Source organism: Sapajus apella, unplaced genomic scaffold (assembly GCF_009761245.1).
Source record: "Sapajus apella isolate SASKATOON/1434 unplaced genomic scaffold, GSC_monkey_1.0 scaffold30, whole genome shotgun sequence".
Taxonomy (NCBI): domain Eukaryota; kingdom Metazoa; phylum Chordata; class Mammalia; order Primates; family Cebidae; genus Sapajus; species Sapajus apella.
The window spans coordinates 22,152,875-22,180,034 of NW_022436970.1; the positions used below are offsets into that span (position 1 = coordinate 22,152,875).

General features: G+C 50.0%; 1 protein-coding gene across 5 annotated transcripts in view; it reads right to left on the reverse strand.

The window, feature by feature from the left end:
• Positions 1 to 27,160, reverse strand: part of MBP (myelin basic protein) — a 143,094-nt gene that overhangs the window by 95,798 nt on the left and 20,136 nt on the right. For all 5 annotated transcript variants that reach the window (XR_004273635.1, XM_032293901.1, XM_032293900.1 and 2 more), the window contains exon 2: positions 19,901 to 19,976. Coding sequence is in view for 4 of the 5 variants with exons in the window: in XM_032293901.1 (XP_032149792.1) it covers positions 19,901 to 19,951 (51 nt within the window). In the remaining variant the exon portion in view is untranslated. The remainder of the gene's footprint in view (positions 1 to 19,900; positions 19,977 to 27,160) is intronic.

Sequence of the window (27,160 nt, forward strand, 5' to 3'; positions counted from 1 at the left end):
GGAAGAGGAGAGAGAGAGAGAGAGAGAGAGAGAGAGAGAGAGAGAGAGAAAGAGAGAGACTGCTTCTAACTGCACCTGCATTCTGGTTCCCTTACAAAACGAAGCAAACTCAGAATGCAAAATGGAACTGCCATGATCTCTGCAGATGCCTTTCTTCAAAGCTGCGTTCTGCTATCCCTGTGATCAGAAAGATGAATCATCAGAAGAGCAAATTTGTTCCAACTTGTCCTAGGAGCTGGAGAAAGCCAGACCAGGCTAATGCTTGTTTCTACCCATTCAATGGCAAAATTAGTCACCTAGACTTTATTAAGAAACTGAATATGTTCCTTTTTTTCCATGCATATAAGTGCTAAGAGACACCAATCATCAAGATCCTCATTTTCAAGAGTCTGAATAGGATACTCTCCACAACTCCACATTCTGGAGAAATGTTTTTCAGGCCACAGATTTTCTCCAGTCTTGTAGCTGGTAATAAAATGAAGTTAGAATATGGTTTCATGAAGACATGTCATAAAAATTCTTTGAAAAACATCTCTCTGGAGCATTCAAGTCATTCTCGTAGGTCACAGGACAACTAAGCTATCCAGGAATAATGCAGATCAAATGGTTTTCTCTAAGTCATTCATCAAACAATACTTTTGTTTTAAGCACTAAGGGAATTACGACTTCAAAGAAAAATCAATTTCCTAGTCTTTAGAGTTTAATGCACATTATTACATGCTCAAGAACAAACCATAAAAAATTGATTTTCTTTTAAATGTTGAGAAGTTGCCAAAAAAGGCATGAGCTATAACGTTCCTAAACAGAACACTGATGCTTTGTGTTCCAGCAACGACAGGAAAAGTCTTAAGGGCGGCTCATGAAAAGCAGGCAGTATGTGCTCCTCGAGCGTTCTCCAGACACTGCGTCATATTTCACTTTGAAATGCATTGCCATAAACCACTTTTTAAAAAGACTAAAATTGCCACAAGGAAGAATAGGCAGGCCACCAAATGTTATATTCAATCTGTTTTATATGAAAAGTATAAAAATAAATGCTTTATCAGTCACCACAGCTCCCTTATTAATTCAACAGAAAAAAATAATCGAAGGCACATGCTTTTGGATGCAAAGCACAGGCTGAGTCCCCGCCACTGCAAAGGGAAAGAGGGAGGGACTCCCCGACCATCCAGGAGGCAGGACCCACCCTGCCCCGTGGAGAGAATCAGCGGAGCCCGGTGGGAGGACGCGCGGCGGTGGCCAGGGCCTCCTGGCCCCTGAAGAAGGCCAGCATTTATGGTGCCTTACTTACTTTTCAAAGAAAATGAGACGTGTACTCCCCCTCCCCGTGTTTTCTTTTTTCTGCTCTGGCCACCCTCTGCCTGCCGCAGGGTCCCCAGGAGGAGGCCGGCTGGAGCCGGAGCGCAGAGGGCTCCCTCCTTCCCTCCCTCCCGCGCAGGGTCCATTCACTATAGAGCGGGCAGAGTCATCTGGCTTCTGCCCTGCAGGGTGAGGCCTGCATGGGAGTCTAGGGAAGGCTGGAGGCAAACGCTGCAGGAGGAGCGGAGGGTGGAGGGGGGAGCGGAGGGGGAGGGTGAGGGGGAGGGTGGAGGGGAGGGTGGAGGGGAAGGCGGAGGGGAAGGCGGAGGGGAGGGGAAGGGGGAGGGGAGGGGGAAGAGGGAGGGGGAGGGGGGAGCAGGGAGGCCAGGGGAAGAGGGGGAGCGGGAAGGCTGGGGGTGGGGCAGGGAGGCGAGGGGAGGGAGGGAGAGGGGAGGCCAGGGGTGGGCAGGCGGGAGCAGGCCTAGGGCGCGGGGCGGGGAGCGCGAGGCGTCTGCGGGGACCTGGGCAGCTCCTCCCAGGCCGGTTTCCTCCTGGGTCGGGACTTCTCCTCACCCGGGGCGCTGTGGGGACGGGTCCCAGGACTAACGCCCTGGGCTGGGATCCCTGCTCCCCGCCCGCGCGCTCTTCCTTTCTGGGGGACCACGGCCAGCGCCCCGCGGGGCAGGAGACGGGGCAGGGGACGGCGGGTCTTCGGGGACTTCTACCGACTGTGTCCACGCCTGGGGAGCGGGAGAAGCAGGTGTTCCCGCCCTCTGAGCCCAGGCAGGGAAGGGCCTTGGCGACGCAGCCCAGGTCCTCCAGGCCACCCCCGGGTCCTCCAGGCCACCCCCGCGTCCTCCAGGCCACCCCCGGGTCCTCCAGGCCACCCCCGGGTCCTGCAGGTCACACCCGGGTCCTCCAGGCCACCCCCGCGTCCTGCAGGCCACACCCGGGTCCTGCAGGCCACCCCCGCGTCCTCCAGGCCACCCCCGGGTCCTCCAGTCCACACCCGGGTCCTCCAGGCCACCCCCTCGGGCTCCGAGGCCTGTTCTCATCCGCTGCAGAGACCCTGGCCCCAGCGTCCGGGTGCGTCTTCCAGGGCTGAGGCCGCTGTAACCAAACACGGCAGCCTGGGTGCTTCGTCAGCCACAGAAAGCGCTTCCTCTCGGTTCTGCAGGCCGGGAAGAGGTGGCTCGGGTGAGGGCCTGGGCGTCCCTCAGGGATGGCGCCTTCCAGGGGGGTCGGAGTCCAGCAGAAGGGGCGAGGGAGTCCCCAGCCCTTTTACCGAGGCCAGGACCCATCCATGAAGGAGGTGCCTGTGGACTTAACCGTGGCCCCAAGACCTCATCTGTTTACACTGCCACGTTGGGTGTAAGGTGCCAAGCTGCGAATGTTGGGGCCACCGAGCCTGTTAGGAGCACACGGATGCCATGCATTCAGCTTCTAATGTTCTCACTGGCCCTGCGCCTTCTTATATTAAAACAAAAAAGGAAGCAGGATTCCGGCATGATGCATGCATATAAAGATTATCACATGCAGATTAAAAAGCTTTAGAGATATTCTAAACCATTAGTATTGGTTGAAGTTGCCATTGAGACTAAACAGGTTTTTTTTTTTTTTTTGGTTTATTTCTCTACAACAAACTATGGTTTTTATAATAATACAAAAGACCAATCAGTAGGATAAAAAAGTTTTTTTGAATAAAACTACAAATCCATATTTATATTCAAATCAGCAATGATCCCTGCAGTGCATTGGGTCCTTTTTCCCCCCAGAATAATTTGTGCAAGTCCTAACCCCTCACACCTTGAAGGTGGCCTTATTTGGAAACAGAGTCTGCAAAAGTAATAAAGTAAGGATCTCCAGATGAGAACAGCCTTCGTGGGGTACAAGGCAGAAAATCAAGGCCTGAGTCTGCGTGTGGACACATACCCCCACCCCCTCTGGGGACAAGGCCCTAGCCACCCATCCTCCTTGTCACAGGGCCAGGCACAGTGGGGCTCACCCCATGTCACAGGCCTTGGTTCCCGGCCAGCTGTCAGAATTATTCACACAGCCGGTCACATCCTCCCATGGGACACCGAGGCACTGCCTTCCCTGTACCACACGGCCCGCCCTCCACAGCCGCTGGGCATTCATTCCATTCCTAGGTGTGACCCCTGTGTGGCCCTGCCAGGCAGGCCCTGTCTTCCTCCCTGGGGCAGTGAGTAGAGTGACTCACACCTCGCCTGGCCAGTGTCAGGCGTCAAGTGTGCGCCATCTCCATGGCCCCAGGGCAGAAATCCCTCCCTCACCAGACCAGGTTATCCAGGTAGGCTCTAGATCCAATGACTGCTGTCCTGCTAAGCAGGAGAGAAGACAGAGCTACACAAAGAAGAGGAGAGGCAGGGAGAAGAAGGAGGAGCGGAGCCTGGAGGGACAAAGGGACACAGCCTCAAGGCAGGAAACAGTGGCAGGAGCCTCCAGAAGCCCAGGGGAGCTTCCCCTGCAGAGCCTCTATCTCCCTCAGGGACCCTGCCCATGCCAGGCTGCAGAGCCCCACCTCCACAGGGGGACATGCCCTGCCCACACCAGGCTGCAGAGCCTCACCTCCACAGGGGACATGCCCTGCCCGCACCAGGCTCCAGCAGAGCCTCACCTCCGCAGGGGGCATGCCCCGCCCGCACCAGGCTGCAGAGCCTCACCTCTGCAGGGGACATGCCCTGCCCGCCCCAGGCTGCAGAGCTTCACTTCTGAAGGGGCACACCCTGCCCGCACCGGGCTGCAGAGTCTCACCTCCGCAGGGGACATGCCCTGCCCGCACCAGGCTGCAGAGCCTCACCTCCGCAGGGGACATGCCCTGCCCGCACCAGGCTGCAGAGCCTCACCTCCGCAGGGGACATGCCCTGCCCGCACCAGGCCGCAGAGCCTCACTTCTGAAGGGGGACATGACCCTGCCTACACCTTGTTGTCAGACTTCTGGCCTGCAGGTCCCTAAGAAAATGAATTTCTGGGTTTTAGGCATTCTGTGTGTGGCGGCTTGTGAGAGCAGCTGCTCTCAGAGGCTACAGTGCTTTTCAGGCAGGAGGATCCCGTCCTGCCATGATTTTGAGGAACATTTTCTTCTTGTTCTGACAGCAAAAATACCGCATAGGGAGTCTGGCTGGCGCACCTGCCTGAAACACCTGCAGCAGGTGAGAAGTCAGTTCAGACTCTCGTCTCTTCCTGCCCTAACTCCAAGGCGCGTATTCCTAAACCAAGGCTCAGGGTGGTCCCCACGTCGCCTCAAATGGCATCTTCCGCTGTGTCCCTGGCAACTGCACGATAGTCAGTTACTCAGAGCACACGGCGCTGCCAGCACGCCTCCCAGCCTGGGCAGGCTGACTACACTGTGCCTGCAGTTTCTCAGGTGCAGTTGGGGGCAGCGGCCCTCTGTGCCGAGTGGCCTGCGGTCCCCTGCTCAGCAGACGCAGTGGAGGTCCACCTGTCAGAGGGCCTTTGCCTTAAAGCAAAATGTAAACCAGCCTTGGCGAGAGTCCTGGGGTCACCTAGTAACGTCTGGTCCCCGTTGCTTGAGGTTGAGACAAACATGTTTTCCTCCTTTTCAAAACAGTCACAACTCCAGCAAGCATGAAATTAAATGTTACTAAAGTCAGAGCCTTCCCTGTAGCCTCAGCCGACAACCTGCTGTCCACACTCCGTTTCAAACCAGCCCGTTTCCAGACACTGCTGAGGCTCAGCTCCTCTTTATAGCAGAGCTCCTCAAAACCGACTTCCACACACACCAATCCAATCTCCTCCACAACTGACACTGATATTGGGTTTTCACCGCCAGAGCGGCTCTGTCCCCACAGCCGTGACCTCCAGGTGCCCCCGCAATGCCAGTCCTCAGTCTCCATCTCTCTTAGACTCCGGGTGTCTGATGGCCCCATGCCCTCTCCTTGGTGGGAATTTCCTAACACCTCACTCTGGACACGACGCACTTCCAATCCTCCCGGCTCACAGGCGCCCCTTCTCAGCCCCGCCTTCCTGACCCCAGGATGGCGCAGTGCATGCTCCTGGTGGACTCTCCTCTCTGAAGCCATGCCCTCCAGCACAGTGTCTGCTGTGCCCCTCCTGCCCATCTGCAGGACCACCGGGTTGCCTCAACCTAAATGGCTCTGCCCTCGTTCCCCTGGGAGGAAATGAGAAGGGACAACCTCACACAGGGCCAGGGCCGGGCAGGGTGGAAGGGAGGAAGAGCCCCTGTGCTGGCACAGAGGTGGCAGGAGGAGGTGGCAGTACAGCTCAGGCATGCTGGGAGAGGGCAGAGAGTGAGCCTGGGGCTGAGCTCACATGACATCCCTCAAACAGAGGTAAATTCCTATCTACACATTTGAGAACAACATGCAAGCCAGCCCTTTACATCGACATTTCTAGACATTGGTATTTTGTTAAGTGCCTTAATGCAATTCTGAGATCGTAGAGTGAGGCCGCACACCCATCTAACAATAATCTACGTTGCACTTAACCTAAATCACTGTGGGCAATTAGCATACATAACTACCAAGTCGCCTGACTTACAGCTTCTATTTGGTTCTATATGAATTGTGCTCAAGCATAATCTAGGACACATTCAATAAACTAGTTAATTTAATATTTAATAAATTATTAAGTAACAAGGACTCTGTTTTCCAAGTATCAGAGGTTGCAGAAATGTAATATTGAATTTTATTTATAACTATATGATAATCACACTTAAAAATATGATAATTAGATTAATGCAGGAATCAAACTGAAGTGAGGAGAATGATGGGCAGGAACCACCCAGGTGCAGAGCTGGGGCTGAGCGAGGGAAGGGGCCGTACAGCGTTCACAGCACTCACCAGGGATGGGGTCTGCAGGGCAAGAAACACACACACACACACACACACGTCCCTACACATGTATACACACCACACACACATGCACACACACATGAACACACCTGCATACACCTCCCAACATATACATACATCCCCATACATGAAAAAACACCACATACACATCACACATGTACATCTCCATACATGTATACACACTAGACACACACACACCACTGCATGTATACACACCACATACACACACATCCATACATCACACATCCCAGTACATTAAAACACACCACATATACACACCACACCCCCACACATGTACACATACATACATTATACACACCACACGTCTCCATACATGTATACACACTACAGACACACACACACCACTGCATGTATACACACCACAGGCACACACACCCATACATCACACATCCCAGTACATTAAAACACACCACATACACACACCACACACCCTCATACATGTACACATACAACACATACATACATTATACACACACCACACATACATACATTATACACACCACACACACATCTCCATACATGTATACACACCACAGACACAGACACATCCCCATGTGTGTATACATACCACAGACCTACACACCCATACATGTACACACACACCCACACATGTACACACACATACCACACATATGCACATTTACAAACACGGAGCTACACTTTTTTACAAACATATTCCATCATATAAGAACTCTCACTGCCACATTTCAACTTTGAAAACCAGATTGCTGAAGATAGGGAACATGATTCTGAAAACTGGGTTTTTCAGGTTTCAGATCATTTCAAACGTTTTAAGTGCACTTTATTAAATATAAAGAAGTTCTTTCCTAATAATAACAGCGAACACAGATTTTAGATGAAAGGGCATGCTTTCTACTTCCAGAGTCTAAAATAAACCCGTCTGCACAGCTGGAATGACACATGGCGTATCTGAACTGACCCGGCCCAGTGCGGCGCCTCACGTGAGCCGGGGGTGCAGTCAGCGCTGAGCAGACTGGTGACTAGAGGCGATTCCCTGTCATGCCGCACCCTCTGCCCCTCGAGGGAGCATCTGCAGGAGGGCACTGAATGCCTCCCACCCCAGGAAACCCAGCCCTTCTTCCAGGAAGAAGTGTCGTCATGGCAACACCAGCAGGGAAGTCACCAATAACTGATGAACAGAATTTGGCAGGGCAGCACTCAGCCCTGCGCTCTCCAGGTTCAAATGGACACACGCAAACCGGACCCACGCATGGATGTACCCGCCACAACTCAAACACCTTTCCACCCTCAAAACCCTGTTCCGTGACATCAGCCCTGCTCTGCCGGTTTTGTGCTGTCTTTGACACGGGCTGAGATCCTCCCTTCCCTGACCTCCCCGCTGCCAGATCTTGTCAAGTCACTTAGAGTTACAGAGGCAGGGATGCAATCGGGGAACCCCATCAATGAAGAAAGAAATAAGAAAGGGGAGCTTTACGAGTCCAGCTGAAAACAAGAGGACACACCAGCCAGACTCCTCGGAGGAGCAGGTTCCTCATTTCACGAAATCGGCTGTTTCCTTCAGCAGCTCCCCTCACCCCCAGGACAGTCTGTGGCCGGCTCCGTGTGGAACACACCCGCCCTGCGTGCGCACGCCGCTGCCTCTGACTTCACACAAAGAACTGACATTATGTTTCTATCACTTACATGCAGCAACCTGCCTTCAACTTTGTGCTCCCAAAGTCTGTTTAAAGTCGGCCACTTGCAAACTGGGTCACAGTTTCTGAGAAAACCGCAGCTGCTAAGCTAACTCCCAGGCTGAGGATGCCCCTGCTGTGAGCAGAAAAACAGAGCAGCGCCCCTGGTGCCTGAGTGTCCCCCTACCCCCGGAACCTGTGATGGAGCCGTCACCCTCAGCCAGACCTGGGGTTGAGGCTGGGCCGGCTCTCTGGGAGCATCAGGGAACCAGTTGGAGACAGGCTCACACGTGGGACCCAGGGGCCACCTCGAGAGGGATGACCACAGCTGGGTCTGGGAGCTGCAGCAGAGAGAAGCCAGCGAGGAGGGAGCCACGGGTCGGGCGTGTTCACAGGTGCAGGCGTGTGGAGCCCTGTGGGTTTACACGGCCCCGAGGCCCACTTCATGCTCACCCCCACATTATTTTTAATAAAGGTTGTGGAGCAGCTGCCCTACTTGCTAATTACGCCTTATGTCTTTAATCATCACATTCCGACGTAACAAAGGTTTTGGTGTCACCAATTTATCAGAGGAAGCAAAATGCCCACTTCCATACCCCAGAAACCAGTCAACCTTCAGCTGTGCTCTCCACGCAAGCATGGATGCCAGACTTCGTGAATCCCCTCCAGAAGCAAAAACACGACTGACGCAAGACATTTGAGAGGCCGCTGTCAAGTGTAAACCTCCTAAGATTGTTCTTTAACATCAGAAAGAAATTCTGCACCTCGAACACAACATTCACAAGAAATTCTCATGAGCGGGTGCTGCCATTGCTTCACGGTGGAGGTGGGGGCTGGACACCCTGCCCAGCGGCCTGGAGGAGGCTGCCGGCTCCCACCGAAAACCCGGTTTCCTAAAACCACGCCAGAACCATGCCTCACGTGCGCTCTCAGTCAGACACGTGGGTCCACTTGGGGTTTTCCAGAACTATAACCAGGCTATTGAGTATTCATGGGTTTTTAAGGGGTCTCTCTCTCTCTTTTTTGTGAGATGAAGCCTTGCTCTGTCTCCCAGGCTGGAGTGCAGTGGCACAATCTTGGCTCACTACAACCTCCGCCTCCCAGGTTCAAGCGATTCTCCTGCCTCAGCCTCCCGAATAGCTGGGACTCCAGGCATGTGCCACCACACCAGGCTAATTTTATGTTTTTAGTAGAGTCAGGGTCTCACCATGTTGGCCGGGGTGGTCTCCAACTCCTGACCTCATCATCCGTCCGCCTTGGCCTCCCAAAGTGCTGGGATTACAGGCATGAGCCACTGTGCCTGGCCTAAAGGGTCTCTTTTTAAAAGGATACCTTTTCCATATTGTTTTATTCTTTTTAGGAGTGCACTGAAGTTTTATAGAAGCATTAACCAAATCAGCAAGGTGGGCTTCGGAGGGCACATCACACCCAGAGGCAGCCCCTCAAGTTCTGTTGCTGTTAAGGGCAGGTTTCTGGACTCTGCAGGAGGCATGTCTTAGTGGCGCTTCAGTGGCGCGCTGTGTTTGATGAGGACTGCCCGGCTCCCCCACATCGAGGTGAGCACAGGAGAGCTCACGTTTATACTTGTGCCATGGTCCACAGCACATCAGCGCTGTTTGTTTCAATTTGGGGTATTTGTAAGTGTGATTGTGTTTTTCAGAGAGCTTTACCTCTGAACTCAAAATTAACTTTCATGTGATTTTGGGAAACACCCCAGTTTTTCTCACTGACAGACGGAGCTAACACTGATCTAGTAGGGCCGTGGGAGAATAAGGGGTCACACAGCCAGCACACGGGAGAGCTCTGCTGTCGCACGGGGAGCTGCTCGCAACTGTGGCTGCCTCCATCTAAATTACTTAAAAATAAAGGACATTAGAAGCAGTCTTTGAGCTGGACGGGTCTCATCTCATGTGCAGTGCGCCACAGGCGTCTACAGGCTAACGTGTCTCCAGGCGGCACAGATACAGAACATTCCCATCACTGCAGAAAGTCCCACTGGCCGGTGCTACAGCTGAGCGTCTGGATGGCAGGCTGCCGGCAGGTGGGAGCTGTTACTACGTGGTGTGGCCGTTTTAATGCGCTGTCTACCTACTAAGAGATCGTCTAATGTTCTGCCGTTGAGTTCAAGGTGAGTTTTCTAGAGGTTTGTCGTGTATGTGAAAGTGCTCTAAACTCTGCTGAAGATAAGGTACAATAAAAAGCCTGCCGCACCCACATAGTCTAAGAATTTTCTAGGCATTGCTCACTACTTCCACGTATCCAAGGGTCAGACTGGATTGGTGAGTGTCTTTACCCCTACTTTTCAGCTCCCTAAGCTTTTAAAACATATATTAAACGACTAATTTAAGAATTACACGAGTTCTCAAAAAATCTGCTGACGTGACTTACTATGAAATAGAAGTTCCACACGCATAGACCTGACAATTGGCAGCACGCTGCAGTCAGAGGAGAAAGGCAGGGCTTCCCAGGGAGCGTGGCGCTCGACGGCTTGACAGCTGTGTCACAGCGATCCAGGCGTGGGTTCGGGTGACTGGGAGGAAGTGACTTTCTGAGTGATTTGGCTTCCCTTTCTGTGAAACGGTTATGGTGACAGGGGTCGGTTTCAGCACGTAATTGCAGAGGAAGTGTGAGGGAGGGAAAAATGGTACATTGGAGTTGGAGGTTTGAAGGGTCTGATCTTCAGTTCCGCCTCTGCCCTTCTCCAGGGAGGATGGACAGCTTCCTGCCCCCTTCACAGTGTGTCCTCAGATGTCACCCAGTCTCGTGGATAGCAGACCTGCCTCTGGGCAGGACAATGTCTGGAGATGTTCCGTAGACACCCTGGGTGGTTAGGATTCATTCCTTTAATGAGAGTCCTCACCGTCAGCAGCCCCTATGTGTGCGCACTACTTGGGCCTGAGGATACCTCCATCAGCAAAAACGAAGTTCACACTCACTGGACTTAATTTTACCATGGAGAGGGATGATTGCATAACGCAGCTGTGAGCTAGTGATGGCTTACAGCATAATCATCTTTCATTCCTGAGGATGGTATGACCAGAACAGAACTCCCTAAAGATGTTCAATACCCTAACAATCTCCTGCACATAGGATACAATGCTGCAGGATTTATGATTCCATAAAGGAATGGCCGTGAGAAAATAACTCCTAGTTGTAAAAAGTCAGTGACATCTCACAGCTGGGCTGTCAGTAGTTTTAAAGGAAAAGTGTTTTTCCAGTCAAAGTGAAAGATGCTATTTACATGTTGATGGAAGGAGCTGAATTGCTTCAATGCCTTTGTGTATATTTGCAAACTGAATGTCTCATTTCTCAGAATGTCATTTTAATAGTATCTGGAGAATGTCATCAAGAAAGAGTTGGGTTTTGGTGACAATTAAATACAGAGCAGATTCTGCAGGGGGCGTGATGATCCCTGGAGAGGTACAGAGCCTGTGCTTCCTTGCTCCTGCCTGTACTTGGATTTGATGTGCAGCTTAAATAAAAAAAATCAGTTTAATTTGGAACACCAAACAGAACAATCAGCTACTCTCCACTGTAAAATTTAGATATGATTTTGCCAGCTCTCAGATCTTATTTTTCAGTATGGCATCTTTTTTCTTAAGCAGATTAAATAGAGAAATCCAGAAACATGGTTAGGCATTTTTGTAGAACCTTTTTGAGCCAGATATTATTACTAGGGAAAGCCCAGAGGCTACCTTTTCTTAGCCCACCCACAGATGAAAAGCAGGTTTTCAGTTATTATTGCTTGTTAGGTTTTGGAATGTTTTAGGAGCTTACCAATTGATTTCACCCATTTTGGACAATGTAAAAGTGTGTGAAGATAAACTACAGGTTGTCTTCATTTTTTAAGGTTCCGGGTTTATTGTTTGTAATTAGCAAGCCTTGTGAGTTTCATATGAGAAAAAGAAATGATAAGGTTTTTTAGACCTCTCTTCTTCAAGTTCATTCCCCTGTGAGCTGAGACAGTGTTCACAAAACCAAAGTGAAAGAATTCAAATGTTGACAAATAACTCAAGGCAACTACACACCCCACTCCTTTGGGTTGTTGGGAAGTGGGGGAGCAGAGAGCGCTGGGGAAGGGTACAGTGTCCCCAGAGACCAGGCATGTTTCGGAACCTTCACTGACATCCCCCAACTGGGTAACATGAGTGAGCCCCACTGCGGCCAGCTCGGGGCAGGGGATCCTCCAGATCCTTTGGGTAATCCTTCAGGTGAATTCCCAAAGGTCATGGCTCACAGATGCCAGGACCCCAGCTCTCCGCCCTGTGAAGATGGGGTCTGGAGGGGCTGGGCAGAGGGGAGCCCTCTGCTAGCTGTTGTGGACAGTTTTCTCCTCCTGGGACCCTTCTCCCTGCTTGGCTCTCCTGATGGTCTCCCTACCTCTCAGCTACCAGTCACCTGGGAGGGAGGGAGGACTCCATCTCTTCTACATAACAGAAGATGCCACTGACGCTCTTGTACGCAGGACAGTGCTGCTCTGCGCAATGCTCTAGGGAAGCAGGGAGCTTAGCGCTTCCAGGATTCACCAGGAGAGCAGCTACCCTCGGGAGACAGAGTCTCAGCCAGGGCCATCTGCAGAGCCAGACGTCCTCTACACAGCCTGAGACGATTCCAACCTGTGTTAATAAATTGCAGCCTCGCCCAGCGGGCATCCTCTTAGAAATTGAGATCTCGATGGGATGCATAAGGAGCTGCCAGCCACTCACATGGTGATGTGGATTCATCGCAGAGGGTGGCTGTCTCCCAGCAATCGCTCTGTGCACTGCATTTGGATGGGTCTGCAGAGCCAGGCCTTTTGGAAGGCAGAGCTCTTCTGGGGTAAAGCTGGACTGGGTGGAGCTGGTGTCGGGGGACACCCAGACCCTACCACCTTGATGATCCTGAGTGGGAGAGGTTTGCAGCAGGTGTCCCAGATCAAATCTTTAAAATAAATACAGAATTTAAAGATTTGCTTATGCTTGTCTCAACCCTGGGAAATGGGGACGGACACCCCCGTCTCTCCCTCTGATGTGAGCCCTTCCCGCAGCTTCTCCTGCTGGCCTGTGGGCTCCACAGCCCCAGGGAGCCCGGCTTCCATCCTGCATACCCATCATGGCTCTGAATGTGGTTTTGTGATTTTGTTGGTCTCCTGATTAGACTGTGAGCTATTCTGAGCACAGATACAGGCACTTTCTTTTCTTTCACAATAATAGCAATAAGAAAATTAGTAACAGCACATACCACTTGCTCTGTACAAGGGGCTGTTCTAAGTGCACCACACACGTGGACTCACTTTACATGGTGTTATCATCCTACCATGTATGATCTTAAGTAAGCAGAGAGAAAATAACTTGCCCAAGATCACCTGACTAGCTGGTGGTGAAGCCAAAGTTTTCATTTACAAAGTTTATCACAGTGTCCTGTGCAGAGCAGGCATTTAATAAAAAGTATTTATAATGTGTATGTGTAGGGATGGATGAATGCAGGAATGAACAAACCAACATTTATAACATTCCTTTTAGTCCTAAACAGCAAATTTTCACCTGCACTGGTAAAGAGCACAATCCATCCACTCATGAATCAGAAACAGGCTGTCTGCCGTGAGAGAAAATTCGGGGCAAGACAACTTAATAAATATCATGACACCTGCAGGGCTCAGCCATGGCTCTTGGTTCAGAGCTTGGGCTGAGGTCCCTCTGCATTGCCATATGGGCTTGGAGGGCTCTGAGGCACCGCCAAGGAAGGGCAGAGCGGGACCTGGGACTGGGCGCACTTTGGCAAACATCACTCGCACTGGCCCAAAACTGCCCCTGAGTCTGGGCAGATTTAAACGGGCGTTCCTGGCTCCTCCTCTGCGCTGCATTTTAATCCACGGCAGCCCTTTGGACTGCGTTTACTGGCCAGGCCCATTCCCCCGCTCCTCCCCCTCTTCCTCTTCCCTCCTCCTCTTCCTTCTCCCCCTCCTTTCCCCTCCCTCTCCTCCTCTTCTCTCCCCTCCACTCCATCCTCCCCCACACCCTCTTCCCCTCCTCCTCGTCTTTATAACTCATTTCATACAAGGGGAGGTGGAGTGTGTGAAAAACTGGACCTGTAAGCATCTCTCAGGGAAAAATATGGGCAATTTACAATTTTTTCTGACTTCTTTAGAAAGTGTTTATTTATCAACCAATGGGTACCATGCACAAAGGGGATGGTGAACTGGGTGGTGTACACCATATGGGGGGGGTCTCAGCGTATTCTGTCCGGCTAGATGGCAGGGTTTGTGGGCACAGCCAGGGGTAGAGCTGGGCAGCCAAGACCTGGGGTCCCATCCACGTGTCCACCCAACACCTAAGACGTGGCCAGGCCACACTGCACCATGAGTTAAAATATATCTCAGAGTGTGGGGACTTCATAAGAGAAGAAGAATTATAAACCATTTCATGAACAGTTTTTATGTGGATTCTGTGCTTACATGACATCTGGGGTTTCTTAGGTTAAAGAAAAGACATGACATTAAAATGATTTTGCCTGTCTCCTCCTACATGTTCTGTGTCCACTAGAAGACATAAACTCCCATGTGGGCATTGTTTCCGTGTGGCTGTGTGACCTGGGGCTCCAGGCCTGGCTTTGCTCTCTGGCTTCCCCTCCATTTGCTACCTGGCCTCAGGCAGGCCCAGCCCAGCTCTGAGTCTCAGTCCCTGGGAGAATGAAGATGATCCTTGGAGGGTCCTAAGTACGGCAGGGCTGCGCAAAGCCATGATTAACCCCGGGGAGATGAGCGCTGTGCAGGTGCCCGCCTGCCCTGGGAGGGGCCCATGGCAGGAGGCAGGAAGAAGGAAGCTTGCACAGGAAGCGCCCGACCCAAGTCCACAGAAGAGACACCAGCTCTGCTGTCTCTGAGGACAGGGCAGAGGCAGCATGTGGCTGCTGCACGGAGTCCCTTCCCCAGGAGGCGCCAGGCATGCAGCAAATGCCAGTCCCAGCTCTCTCCTCCTCCACTCTCTCGAACTGTGCAGACGCTGCTTGGTGTATCGGGTAACACATGTGACAAGCTTAGCCGTGCGCCTCCCAAATCCACACGCTGATGTCCCCGCCCTCACTGCCTCGCCATGCGACTGCATCTGGAGATGCTGCCTTTGAAGAGGTCATGACATGAAGATGAGGTCCCGCTGGAGTAGGGTGGCCCTGACCCAACATGAGGGTGTCCTTCTAAGCAGAGATTAGGACACAGACGGGACAGCCACTGGAGGATGTAGAGAGGGAATGCCGCCTACAAGCCAAGGAGAGGCCGCTGAGAGAACCAGCCCTTGGCATCTTGATGTGGGATTTCCAGTCTTCAGGACTCTGGCAGAAAACACATCTGTGGCTGAAGCCACCCAGTCTGTGCTATTTGTTGTGGAAGCCCCAAGAACTGATGCAACACACAACGCAGACAACGTCTGCAAAGTCCCTGGCTCACAGGGGCACCCACACAGCGTTAGTGCTGGCCCTGATAGATGTGGTGTGCGTGTGCGTGTGCGTGTGTGTGTGTTGTTTTTGTTTTTTTGAGACAGGGTTTCACTTTGTTGCCCAAGTTGGAGTGCGGTGGTGTGATCATGACTCACGGCAGCCTTGACTTCTCCAGGCTCAGGCGATCCTCCCACCTCAGCCTCCTGAGTAGCTGAGACTGTAGGCACACACCACCATGCCTGGCTAATTTTTTGATTTTTTTGTGGAGACAGGGTCTCACTTTTTTGTCTAGGCTGCTCTCGAGCTCCTGGGCTTAAGCGATCCACCTGCTTCAGCCTCCCACAGTGTTGAGATTCCAGGCATGGGCCACTGCACCCAGCCTTGTTTGGTGTTTTTAACACGTAGTCAATCATCCCCAGGAAGCTTAGCTATCACCAGAGAACCCCAAAGAGCAAGCCCACAGGTCATCAGATCCACAGCATTCAGAGAAAGCCGAGGGGGAAAAGCCACAAGCAGCCTGGCTAAGGACACAGGCAGTGTTCTGAGCACTTGTTGATCCTCCAAAGGCAATCACCCAACCTCCTTGATTCACACTGCCAAAAGGTAATGAGTTCCTCCAGTGGCCAGTGAAGCCAAACGTCTTCTGTCCTAAGGACCAAGGACTGCCAGGCAGGCAAAGACTGCCCAAGACAGGGTGTCCCTCTGTGGGTGGGTCTTGCCCCTGTCCCCCTCCTGGTGCCGAGGCACGTTCCTGGGTTCTCCAAGGCAGCTGTCACCCTTTCCTTCTGGCACCCTTTCCTTCTTGGGTTCTGCCAAGCTCTGTTGCAAGACAGAGAACCAAATACAAAATGGGCAGATTGATAAAAAGCTAGTAAAATAGTGAGGCAGGGCCATTTGGAAACCAAATTTCCCTGCCACTTAAAAAGACATAGGGAGTGAAAGGCAGAACAGGGGTTTCTTCACTTCTGAGAAGGAGAGCCCTGCGCAGAACCTGTGCCCGCCTGGAGGAAGTCATGCTCCATCCACACTGAGTCAGCGTCAGGAGTGCAGCCTCCTCGATCCTCTGAGGCGTGCTTCTCCCCGTTCTGACCGTTCTGACCCCCAACTGGCCCGGGAAGGTGCCTCAACCACTGGTCACCTGGGAACTGCGCACCACATGACTGGACTAACACTGCGACTCAGAGAAATTCCACAGTTAACCCTTTAGTTAGTCCCCCTTCCTCTTAGATCCTGATGTGGCTTATTCAGGATGAGAGAGCAGCAGATTTCAAGGCCCTGAGTCACTGAGGGCAAAACTCGCAAAGGAGATTGGAAGCTCCTGCAGGCAATGACCAGGCCTCGCCACCACCTCCCCAGCAGCCAGCGGTCCCCAGAGCCTGCTCAGGAAACAGCTTTTATGTGAAAAAGAAGTTAGGAAATAGGTATGATTCATTTACTCTTTGAAACATCTGTGAGCCAGTTACGTGCTGGGGCTGCTCCAGGCTGAGATGGAGGCAAGAGAGGAAAGTTCCCTCCTGGATGTTGGAGGGGAATTAGCCGGATGATAAGCAAATCACTACCATCTGTATCAGACACTCGGCCGCGGGCTCTATGACGGCGGAGGAAAGAGGCGTTGAGTGTGGGTGGGGACGGGTGGAGAAGATGGCAGCAGGGCGGGAGGGAGGGGCCCCGAGCAGCCTGGGTCGGGAACTGGGGCGTCTCCGCAGAGGCCGTGTGCAGGGTGGACGGGGCGGCCCCGCAGAGGCCGTGTGCAGGGTGGACGGGGCGGCCCCCACTGCTGCCTTCCCTGCTGCAGATCAGTCTCCAGCCCCTGAAACTGACAGAAGCTTCCCTTGATTTTCTCCTAAGGGGAAAAATAAATGCCTCCCAGAGTCACACACAGAAATGTACAGAGCGGTAGGTGGCACTTTTCTTTTGTGGTTCAAATTTAAACACTCCACTAAGTCATGCAGCATCGCAGAGCACGTACTTGGAAAGGCACAAAAATGTTTCCCATCAGGTTTAAAGAAAAGAAAAGCTCTTCTTAAACTACCTACAGAAACCATTGTTTTAAAATTTCCCATTTTTGAGGTTTTTAAATGATTAGAACTTTAAACGTGAGATTTCAGAAAACAAAATCCTAAGTGTGGGCTTTGCTAGGGCTCAAGAATCTGACTCTGACAACATTAAACGAATCGAAAATACATGTGGGTGTTTTACAGTATCAAACAACAGGAAAGAAACTGAAAGCCACACCGAGTTTTGTAGAAACTGGAGCTGCAAATCAGTTATTCTAAGACTTAAAATACCATCAGTGTTAGCAGCGTGGGGACCTCTGAGCAGAGCTGTTTTTTCCACTTTCATTTTTAGCTGAAACAGTCCTCCTGGTGTGGATATTGTATCCAAGCCATGTTCTTAATAAATTAGTAACTTGATACATTTATGGTTAAATGATATTGTTAATTATAAAATGACATTACCAGGAATGCAGTTTAAGTATGGGCTGAATAAAATGAGCGACCCCCCATTCAACATTGACTAGAACTATTCACATATTTATATAATTGGTCTTTCTAAATCATTAGGTAAGAAACGACTGCTCATCACTTTGAGATAAAATGTAAACAGGAACAGTATGCAGTCACCTATTCGCTTTCCACAGATGATCTGAAAGCAAATCGTGGAGAATTACCTGTGTGGCTGATACAGAGGCTGAGTCCAAGTCCAAATCAGAGAATGTCCCATTTCTTCCAAGTTTATTATTAAATAAAAACGCACTACGGACCACGGTAAAGAGGTCTGAAGACTGACATTGAATTCAGTTCAGTTCCGTGGACCTTTCTAAAGCATGCTGGGTGTAAGCCGGGGGTGACCCCGACCCTAACGCTAGCCCATCTTCAGCAGCCAGACATTCTAGTGCACCACCATCTCCCTTGAGTTGGAGCATGCATAATTTTATGTTGGATTAAAGTACTAAGGAAATGGAATAACTTCCCTCAAGGGAAAAAATATACATGTTTAAAACATAAAAAATGTTGAAAAATGAAAAGTATTTTTCATCAGAGCAAAGGAATTTTATCATCTCTTTCCTCTCCGAGAACCTCCTGATACCTTTAGGACCAATCACACAGCATGGACCAAAAGCGAGGGCCCCCCATACAAATTAGGGTGGGTTTACAGTTTTGTGCACAATGGCAGGCTTATTCCTCATAATCAGAAACGATTCTCTGGTCTAGAGAGAAGGGTGGGCAGAAAGACAGATGGCGAGGACCCCTGGGCATCTGTGGTCCTTGTCAACATCTTTGCATCATCTGTCCTGAGCATCTCAGTGGGAAAAGGGTCCAGAGCCCTGACTCAGGACACTACAGGGGAATCAATGGCAATGCAGAGAATCCAAATCGGACAAAAGAAGCCAGTGCCTTCAAATAAGGCAGACAATGGTGAATGCCATGCTAGAAATACAAAGCAGATGAATTCTTAGTAGCGGGAAGGATTTGAATGATTTTTAATTTGCAGTTTCCTGTTTGATTAACTGTATTTTCCAAATGTTTTGTGGTAAGGGTTAGGAATGGGCTGTGCAGGAGCCGCCACTGGAAGGGCCAGTCACAGTGAGGGTGAAGAAGGGCTGGAGCCAGAGGCCGAGAACCTTGGACTGTAGTCTGAGCTAAGGACTTCCTGGAAGTTCTGGGGACAGGGGGGGTGACAACCCAACTGATAGAGGGAAATCCTGGCAGCCAAAATACAAGACACATGGGAGCGGGAGGAGCCTGGAGCCTTGGCTCTCGAGCCTGGAGAGCTTTGAAAAATGCCCACGTCTGCATCGGGATCTAAGGTGGGCAAAGACCCTGGCAGATCTGAAAACTCTCTGGAAGATTCCAATGTGCAGTCAGGCCAGAGCAGGACCCCAGAGAAGGACTGCTGGTGAGGACCCAAGCAGCTGCACACAGGAGAAAGCAGGTTATGGATTTAGGAGAGGTCCAGGGGAACAGCCTGAGCATTTCCCATCCTTTCTCCAGACCTCCGGGATTCAGAGTGAGTTCTTCCAGAGCCAGACTAGAGGGAAAAGTCAGAGGCACACTCCATGGTGGGTGAGAAGAAAGGAGTGGGACTTTAGTAGATGGAATTAGGTTTTTGAGCAAAAAGAAAATCTGATGTGTTTCACCATTCGTGAACTGGTATAAATGTTTATGCTCTTTCAAACCAGCAGCTAATTAGATAGAATGCAGTTTGGAAATATCTTTATCTAAAAAATAAAAATGTTAAAAAATCGAAGGTATTTTTGCATGAGAACAAAGGGATTTTCACAATCTCTTTCCTCTCCGAGAACCTCCTGAGCCTTCTAGGACCAATCACACAGCAAAACGTGCTTCGTCTGCCTTTCCTCGTTTCCCTCTCTCTTCTTCTCTGTGTCTCTTTTTCCTCCCTTTCTTTCTCCTTCCTAACTCCTTCCCTTTCTTCATTCCTCTATTTCTTTGCAAGGTCAGGACCTACCTATTGCCATGCAATCCTCCTTAATAAATGAGTAACAATGAATCCTATCAACAAGGACCAGGCTTCCACCCAGCTGTCAGGGAAGACTGTAGCAGCAAGAGCCCATGCCCTCAGCCTCCGACTCACCAAGGGGATTTGTGTTTAATAACAAAACGACACGCGCATTTTTAGGATCAGCTCATGTCTTACCGTGTTGGTCTTCTCGGTGTTTAATTCTCGTTTGCCTGCGTGGTTTCCCATCCTGAATAGATCAGCTCTTCAGAGGCTAAAAGAGAAAGAGAAAGGGTTAGCCTTAAGTCTAGTATTCTTAGTGTTCTATGTTGTTTTTCAATTAGAAAGACAATCCTGTGAGATATATGATGCCCACTTTTGAGAAGAGGACACCAAAGCTCTGAGAACTGAGAAACACGCCCAGGTCATCTTATTAACAAATTCTATCTTTTGAACCCATGCCAAGAGCTCGAAAACAGAACCGCACCACCTTCCAGATCCTGTTCAGTAACACACTTCAACCTGTCTCAAGAAATCTTGCAGATTTGTGTATATGTACAGAAATAATCTATCTATCCACACATGCATATGTACACAGAGAATTACATCCCACACTTGGGTGTACTGTAATGAGCTGAGATGTCAGAAAAGTGCTGACACTCTTCTACAACTAAAAGGTAGTAAGAAGATATTCATGCTCGTTGCTTTAAAAAAAAAACCATGTGAGCACAGAAAGAGCCAACATCAGATCAAGGATTGCTTAACAGACAAGTGTCCAAAGAATCTGCAGAATTTGTAGGGAACGTTAGATGGAAAAAGCATGCCACTCCTCATTTTTAGTTTCTAACCCCAACCTTAGCAGCACATTTATGATTTTTCCCCAAGACATGCAAAGAAGGGAAGCACTGAGCCATACTCATTCCAAGCAAACTGCTCCTCCCAGCCTGCCTGCGGGACCTGCCCTGGCCTTGGGGCTGATCAGCTGAGGGCCACTGGAACCATCAGCCCCAGCCTGGGTGCAGGTGCTCAGAGTGTTTAAGGACAATGACATGTTTTCCTTGATGGATGTAAAAAAGTTCTCATCCTTGATGGATGAGAACCCAGGAAGAGCTTTCCTTGTGAGGGAACCAGATGAACCATCTCCTGAACATGGGGAGGGGGGACTCCCCAAAATACTAGAGACGCCCAAACACAAGGCGAATTGTGTTCCTCAAAAGTCACTCTTTAGAAAAGAGAATTGCCTGACAGCCAAGCTTTTCCGTCTCCCACATTCCCGGGTCCCTTTTTGGTGGCTCAGGAAGGACTAGCTGAGGACACTTTTCCGCAGGCAGGCACCCCCATCACCGCACAGCTGCTGGAAGGGCTGCTGAGAAGAGAAGCCAACGACAGCACAGCAGCCACTCCCAGGCCCCACCCCGTTCACGGGCGTCGGGGTGACTCACAGCTGGCCACCGCAGGGTGAAGACCCACCCACCTTCATCACGTGTGAATGCAAACGGGGGCCTGCCCTAAGACTTCCCGTGAGGGCCTCATGCAGGGAGGTTGAAAACAGGCTGGACTTCAAGCAACTCAGGTCAAAGTGCCCATGGATGATGCTCTGGTAAGTCACAGATGCGGTTCTAATGATGATATGAACACAACTGGCTGCATGAACCCCGTGCTTCGTGGCATGAGAGTGAAAAAAGCCATCAGAGTTTGATACGTCTGATTTGAAAACCGCAAGGCTACCTTCGCGGATGATGTCAGCATCCAGTGCAAGTCTATCTTCTCAATTTATTTAAGTTGGACAACCAAAAAAGCCTCGCAGAGGCAAACTTCTCATTGGGAAATGAAGGCCTGGTGCATGAGTGGGGCCTTCCTGGGTAAGAATGGGTTAACAAAGGGAAAGACCAAATTCACTGTGCCCTTCTGGGGTCTAAGCATGAATGAGTGTGTCCCTTGTGAGGTGCTGCTCTGAACCCTGGGTACACGGGGGCTGTCATTCTCAAGTCTGACGGCTCTCTAATTCCACATGCTGTTGTTGGAATTAAATATTAAGAGCTTGCAGGATAGGCATATTTTATAGAATAAAGCATGTCAAATATCTGTCAACCCATTTTTCTGTTTAAGAAATGAGAAGTGGTTTATTCAAAGCTAAACACAGGTAAAAACAGGTAACCTCCTTCAGTGAAGGTGGACAACTTGGACCTTCTCAGGCATTTTGTCCGTCCAGACACAAGGAACCTCCTCTCACAAGCTGTGTTCTCCAAGAGCCTATTCCTGGCCCAGGCATCACCTCACCTCTGCCTCCTGGGAGCCCTCCCCACCCAGGCCCCTTCCTGTTCCCCGGCCCCATCCATTTTCACCTTCCTCCTCCTTCCTCCTCATGCTGGGACTAGGCAAACCCAAATGCAATACTCACTCCTTCCAGAAAACAAAGCTCCAAGGATTTGTAGCAAATCAGAATAGTGTGGGACATGTAAATATTTGGGGACATGCTGATAGACACAGAGAGCTATTTTTGGACAAAGGGCTCTTGAACGCAGCTGAAATCTACCCACAAGGTGCTGAACTGCTGCCTGGAGAGGGCTGTGTTTCTGCCACGTCAGTCTGCTGTGATGAAACTTTATCATACTTCATAGCACACTTCTAGGTTACGCTTGGGATGACTGATCTTAATCACGATTTGGAAAATGCAAGAATACTGGACACAGAATTGGTGAAAATAACTCAAGTCCAGCCTTTTGAATACATCTAGTTGGATTTGACTAGCTAGTTAGACAAGCCTACTTACTTGCCTTTGACTGATCTCTAGGACTAATATAAAGAAAATGTATTTATATGCATCGAGGATTGGTTAATTCTAGCCTTAAATGCAAAATTCATATACTAGCAGGAAAAGAAAGACAAGAGGAACAACACCAGAACTTGATGTGTGGGAGCCTCCATCAGAACCCTCGGTGTAAACGGCTTCTGAGCATTGGTAAGCGAGACGTGTCTCAGTGCACTATGGAGAGAACCACAGAGCTTGTGGCTGATAATCATGAGTGACTGGCAGTCTGCCTTATGAGCTTCTGGCGCTCTGTCCCAGTCTGCCTTTTAGAGAAGAGCTAGAGAAGAATGAAGACCTCACTACCACAGAGCCAAGAGCTCAGCCCGGCAGCTGGTTTCTGTAATGTGCTGAAAAGATCCATCTGCACACAAAAGCAGCTGCATGCTTGGAGGAAATCTTTTTTACTTCATTTTTGCAATTGATCAAAATTGAGAGAGCCAGAGAAAAATTGGGTAAACATGTGAAATGCTGCAAGGAAAACCAGCTGACTCTGAAGCATCTCTTGGGTAATTAATGAAGCCTTCTGTAAAATAATAGAAAAGGACGAGAGGGAGGAAGAACTGAGCAAGAGCTATATGGCAGGGACAGAACTTCAGATTCCATCGTGGCCGCCGAGATTTCTAGACTGGACTTCACTTCTAGATCTGATTCCAGCCACTGGGATTACTGGACATTTTGATAATGTTTCTGTGATTATCAACACTTACTATTACCTCAAGGGCTAACATTGGGGATATGCACAGTCAGTCATCCAGATTTACTAGGAAGCAGTCCACTGTTGTTTACTGTTAGCAACAATTTTTTTTAATAAAATGCACCTAAAGCAGCTTAAGACTACATGTCACCTTGATGGCGCCATAGGAGAACTCAGCATAGATAAAGCTAGCTAGCCTATCAGTGCAGGGAAATAGCTCCCAGCCAAAATGCTGGGGATCAAATGACTTGCTCCTGGGTATTTTGCTGATTTCATTCACCAGGGAGTTCTGACTTTTTACAGTGCAAGTCACGCAGGTAAGACCTGTGTCTCAATACAGTTTCCGTCTGGGTGACTGAACAAGACTCCGCTTTTCTGAGCCTCAGTTTCCCATAAAGTGGAGGTAATAAAACCTGCCTTTCTGCGCTGGTGTGTGAATGAAGCCCACATGAGCTGCAGGGCTGGGCAGGGCTGAGGTGAGGATTGGGGTGTGCTGAAGCGTTGCTTGCTTTCTGCCTTCCTCGTCCCTCCACCAGGTCCTGGGTTCCCTGGGTGAGTGGCGAGCAGCTGCAGAAACATCACTGCCTATTTACTATCACACATGGTCAGAGACCTCTGTATGACTTCCCACATCTAGATGCATCCACTCCTAAACTGACATGGTCAAAGGGAGAAAAAGGGCTAAAAACACCAGGTGCCTTTAGAAGCCTGGGAGTTCCATCCTGTAACGGCTGTCAACAAAGCTCTTGATCCGACACACACACTAAAGCCGGGGAAAGGCAGCGGCTGCTGCTTTAAGACTCCACAAAGCGCCCTGGGGTGCAGGAGGTAAGGAAAGAGGGAAAAGACTGAAGAGGACATCCAAGAGACAGCCATTCCCCAGACGTCAGAGAAGCATTCAAATATTAAGATGAGAAATTGGTGATTTTTGAAATAATTTCGAGTGCGATTTTACAAGCAATGAGATTACTGTGAAATCCCTTGTTTAAATAAATGAACCGTGAGACAGGCAAGACCTCAACGCAAGTCTCCTAGAGAGCAGGCGCCTGGTTACCCAGATCATCTCACTCCCACTCCCAAAGCTGCGAAAATACAAGGAGCAAACACCGTCACTGCTGGGGGTTTAGCTGACAAGCATGCAAGGTCAAATTCATGATGGTGTGGGATGCGTAACATGTTCTTTGCACATCATTGCGTGTTTAGGCTTATTAGCAAAATATTTGTATAGTACAGAGCTACAGGGAACACCCATATTGTAGGACACAGATCACACGTGTGTTGCTTTTAGACTTGGGATTCTGTTGGCGTTGTTTTCATAACATGCTTTTGATTGCACTTTTTTTTTTTTTGAGTCCACGTTCAAGAAATGAATCCTAAAGTAAATGTTTCTATGGAGATAACGGGATTTATTTTACAACGATTTGCTTTATCCCTCACGTTTCTATCAAGCTAAGTTAGATAATTATAGGAATAACCCTGTAAGCTTCATTCCCATGTTACATTTGCGAAAGTTGAGAAGACTGAATCTAGCTATGAGAATGCCTCTAGGAATGTATTTTAGTTATGAACAGAGTTAGCTGGATGTTGTTTACATTCTGAATATCCCATGTGGAAAGTATCAGAGTAGGCTGAAGACATTCTACGTTCCTCAATTATTAATCAATACAATAAGAGAAGCATGCAGTGGTGAAGGTCTCAGAAGCGGACATGAGGCAGCGTGACGTGGTGTGGGGACCGGCCAGCAGCACCGGAGAGCTTTTTAGAAACACACATTCTCGGGCTTCGACTCTGCTTTCAGAAGCCCTACAGGTGATTTGTGTTTTAGAACCTTCTTCATATAGATCAGGGTGAAAAATCTATGACGTGATTTTTTTTTCAGAATAGAGGTTTCCCATACTTGTGTCACAAGGACCTTCTCCCACTCCTCCACCTTTCCTTCTTCAGGTAGTGAGAGAATTACCCCCCTCCCCACACCACCCACCTTGCACTGGCCACCTGGCTGCTGGGCAGGAGCCACATTTCCCAGCAGCCCTTGCAGCCTTTCTCTATCCCACAAGAGTGTGTGGAAGTTTTGTTCGAAGACTGCTTCCCTAGGCAGCAAATACATTAGAGAATATTTTTTTTCCTGTATTTGGAAACTGTAACATGTTTTACCTAAACAGACACATAAGGATATATTATAAAACAGAAATTATGGTTAATTTAATAAAATCTACCCAGCAGAATCCACTTATTGTCATTCCCAGAAGGAAGAGTCTTAACTTGTACTTAGGCTGGCAGAGTTTAAAAAGCCCACCATGATGGCACCTTTTCTGCTTTCTCTGCTTTTTAAAATCCCAGGAGTGATGTTTTCAACATCCCATGTGCTTTGGAGTCTTCGCTGTGTACTGGACCTGAAAGGCGAGCTGGCTGTTTTGCCTCGTGGCTGCGCTAATCCTGTGCGAGATCGCTCGCTGGGTCTCAGGGTCCTCAGCGCCTCTTCAGAAGGCCAGGTCACGCTTGGCTGGGAGGAGAAGCTCCATAGGCGCACACTGAAGACACCACTCTGTGGGTCTGTTGAATGAAACACCCCATCACCCAGCATCCCCTGAGGAGCCCAGCACTTGTGGGCATGGCTCTGTATTTTAGAGGTGCCATAACCACCCCTTCTTGAAGAATGCAACTAAGGGAAACGGTATTGTGGACCTGCGCACATTAGAAAAGCCTTCTCTGACCCCTGAACTGTGTGTTAACTATGGATGGAGCAGAATCCAGATCAACAGAGAGAGGTGCAGACCTGGCATCCCAGGAATGAGAAAAACCTGAATAAAGAGTGGAACTACAGAAATTCCAAAGGGTTGTCATGCCCTTTGCAGAGACACTAAAGGCCAGGCAGGGTGATCAGCAGAAAGATGTGGGCGGCAGGAAGGAGACCCCCACGGGAGGGCCCTGGGGTCCTGTGAGCCCTGGGCAGTCTGGTGGGGCCTCTGCCTCCTCTCCAGCACCCAGGGCGGGACTCATCAGGGCCGCAACCGACATGCTGAGCCCGGGTGATCCCCAGCTGCAGGTAACTGCCTGGGAGACCATGCCTGGCTTGGCAGGCTTGGCACGAGGGTAGACACTGCCACCCTCCCTGCAGGGAGGAAACAAGCCCCTCCCTCTAGACCGGGACAGTGGCAGCCTCAAGTCAGAGGGCCAGGCGAGACTACAACTCTGCTTCTCTGACTTCTGAAAAAGAATCCCAGAGCACAAATGTCAAAGAACAAGAAACTCATATATAAAACAAAACAAAAACTATCTGAAAGAAAATCAATGAAACCAAGTGACGGGGCTTCTCTTCTTTCACTATCCTGGTCCCCTTTCTCTCTCCACCCACGTCCCTCCCTCCATTCCTCTTCCTCTGATATTCTATCAATACCCAAGCATTGAAGCCTGTGTTCTGTAGACAATCACTTTTATTTCTCAGACCAAAAGTATTATTGTAACACAGTGTGTTCAGCGCATAGCATACAGCAACCACCATCACCAAAAGCCAAAAAAATGAGCGCTCTGCCAACGCCCTGACTTTGCACTTCTGGCCTCCAGGGCTGCGGGGGCTGCTTCCACTGTTTAGGATGCCCACCTGTGGTGCCGCCTCGCAGCAGCCCTGAGAGTAACGTGCAGGGAGGTGGGAGGTAAGTGGAGGCTCCCAGGGTGCAGAAGGTGCAGGCGAAAGTCTGGGGAGGGACACAGTGTTCTGGGCAGAGGGCATGGCTGTGCAAACGCCCTGCTGCACAGAGGCTGTGAGTGGAGTTTCAGTGTGGCACAGGTCGACCCAATAGAACAGAATCCACAAACGCATGGGGTCCCCTCATGCACCCACAGAGGGCAGGGGAGTGACTTATACCACAGGACACAGGCAATGCTCTCCGCCCGTTCTGAACAGTGAGTCAATTCTGCCAATGAGCAAGTCTTCCAGAGTGTTGGGGCCCCC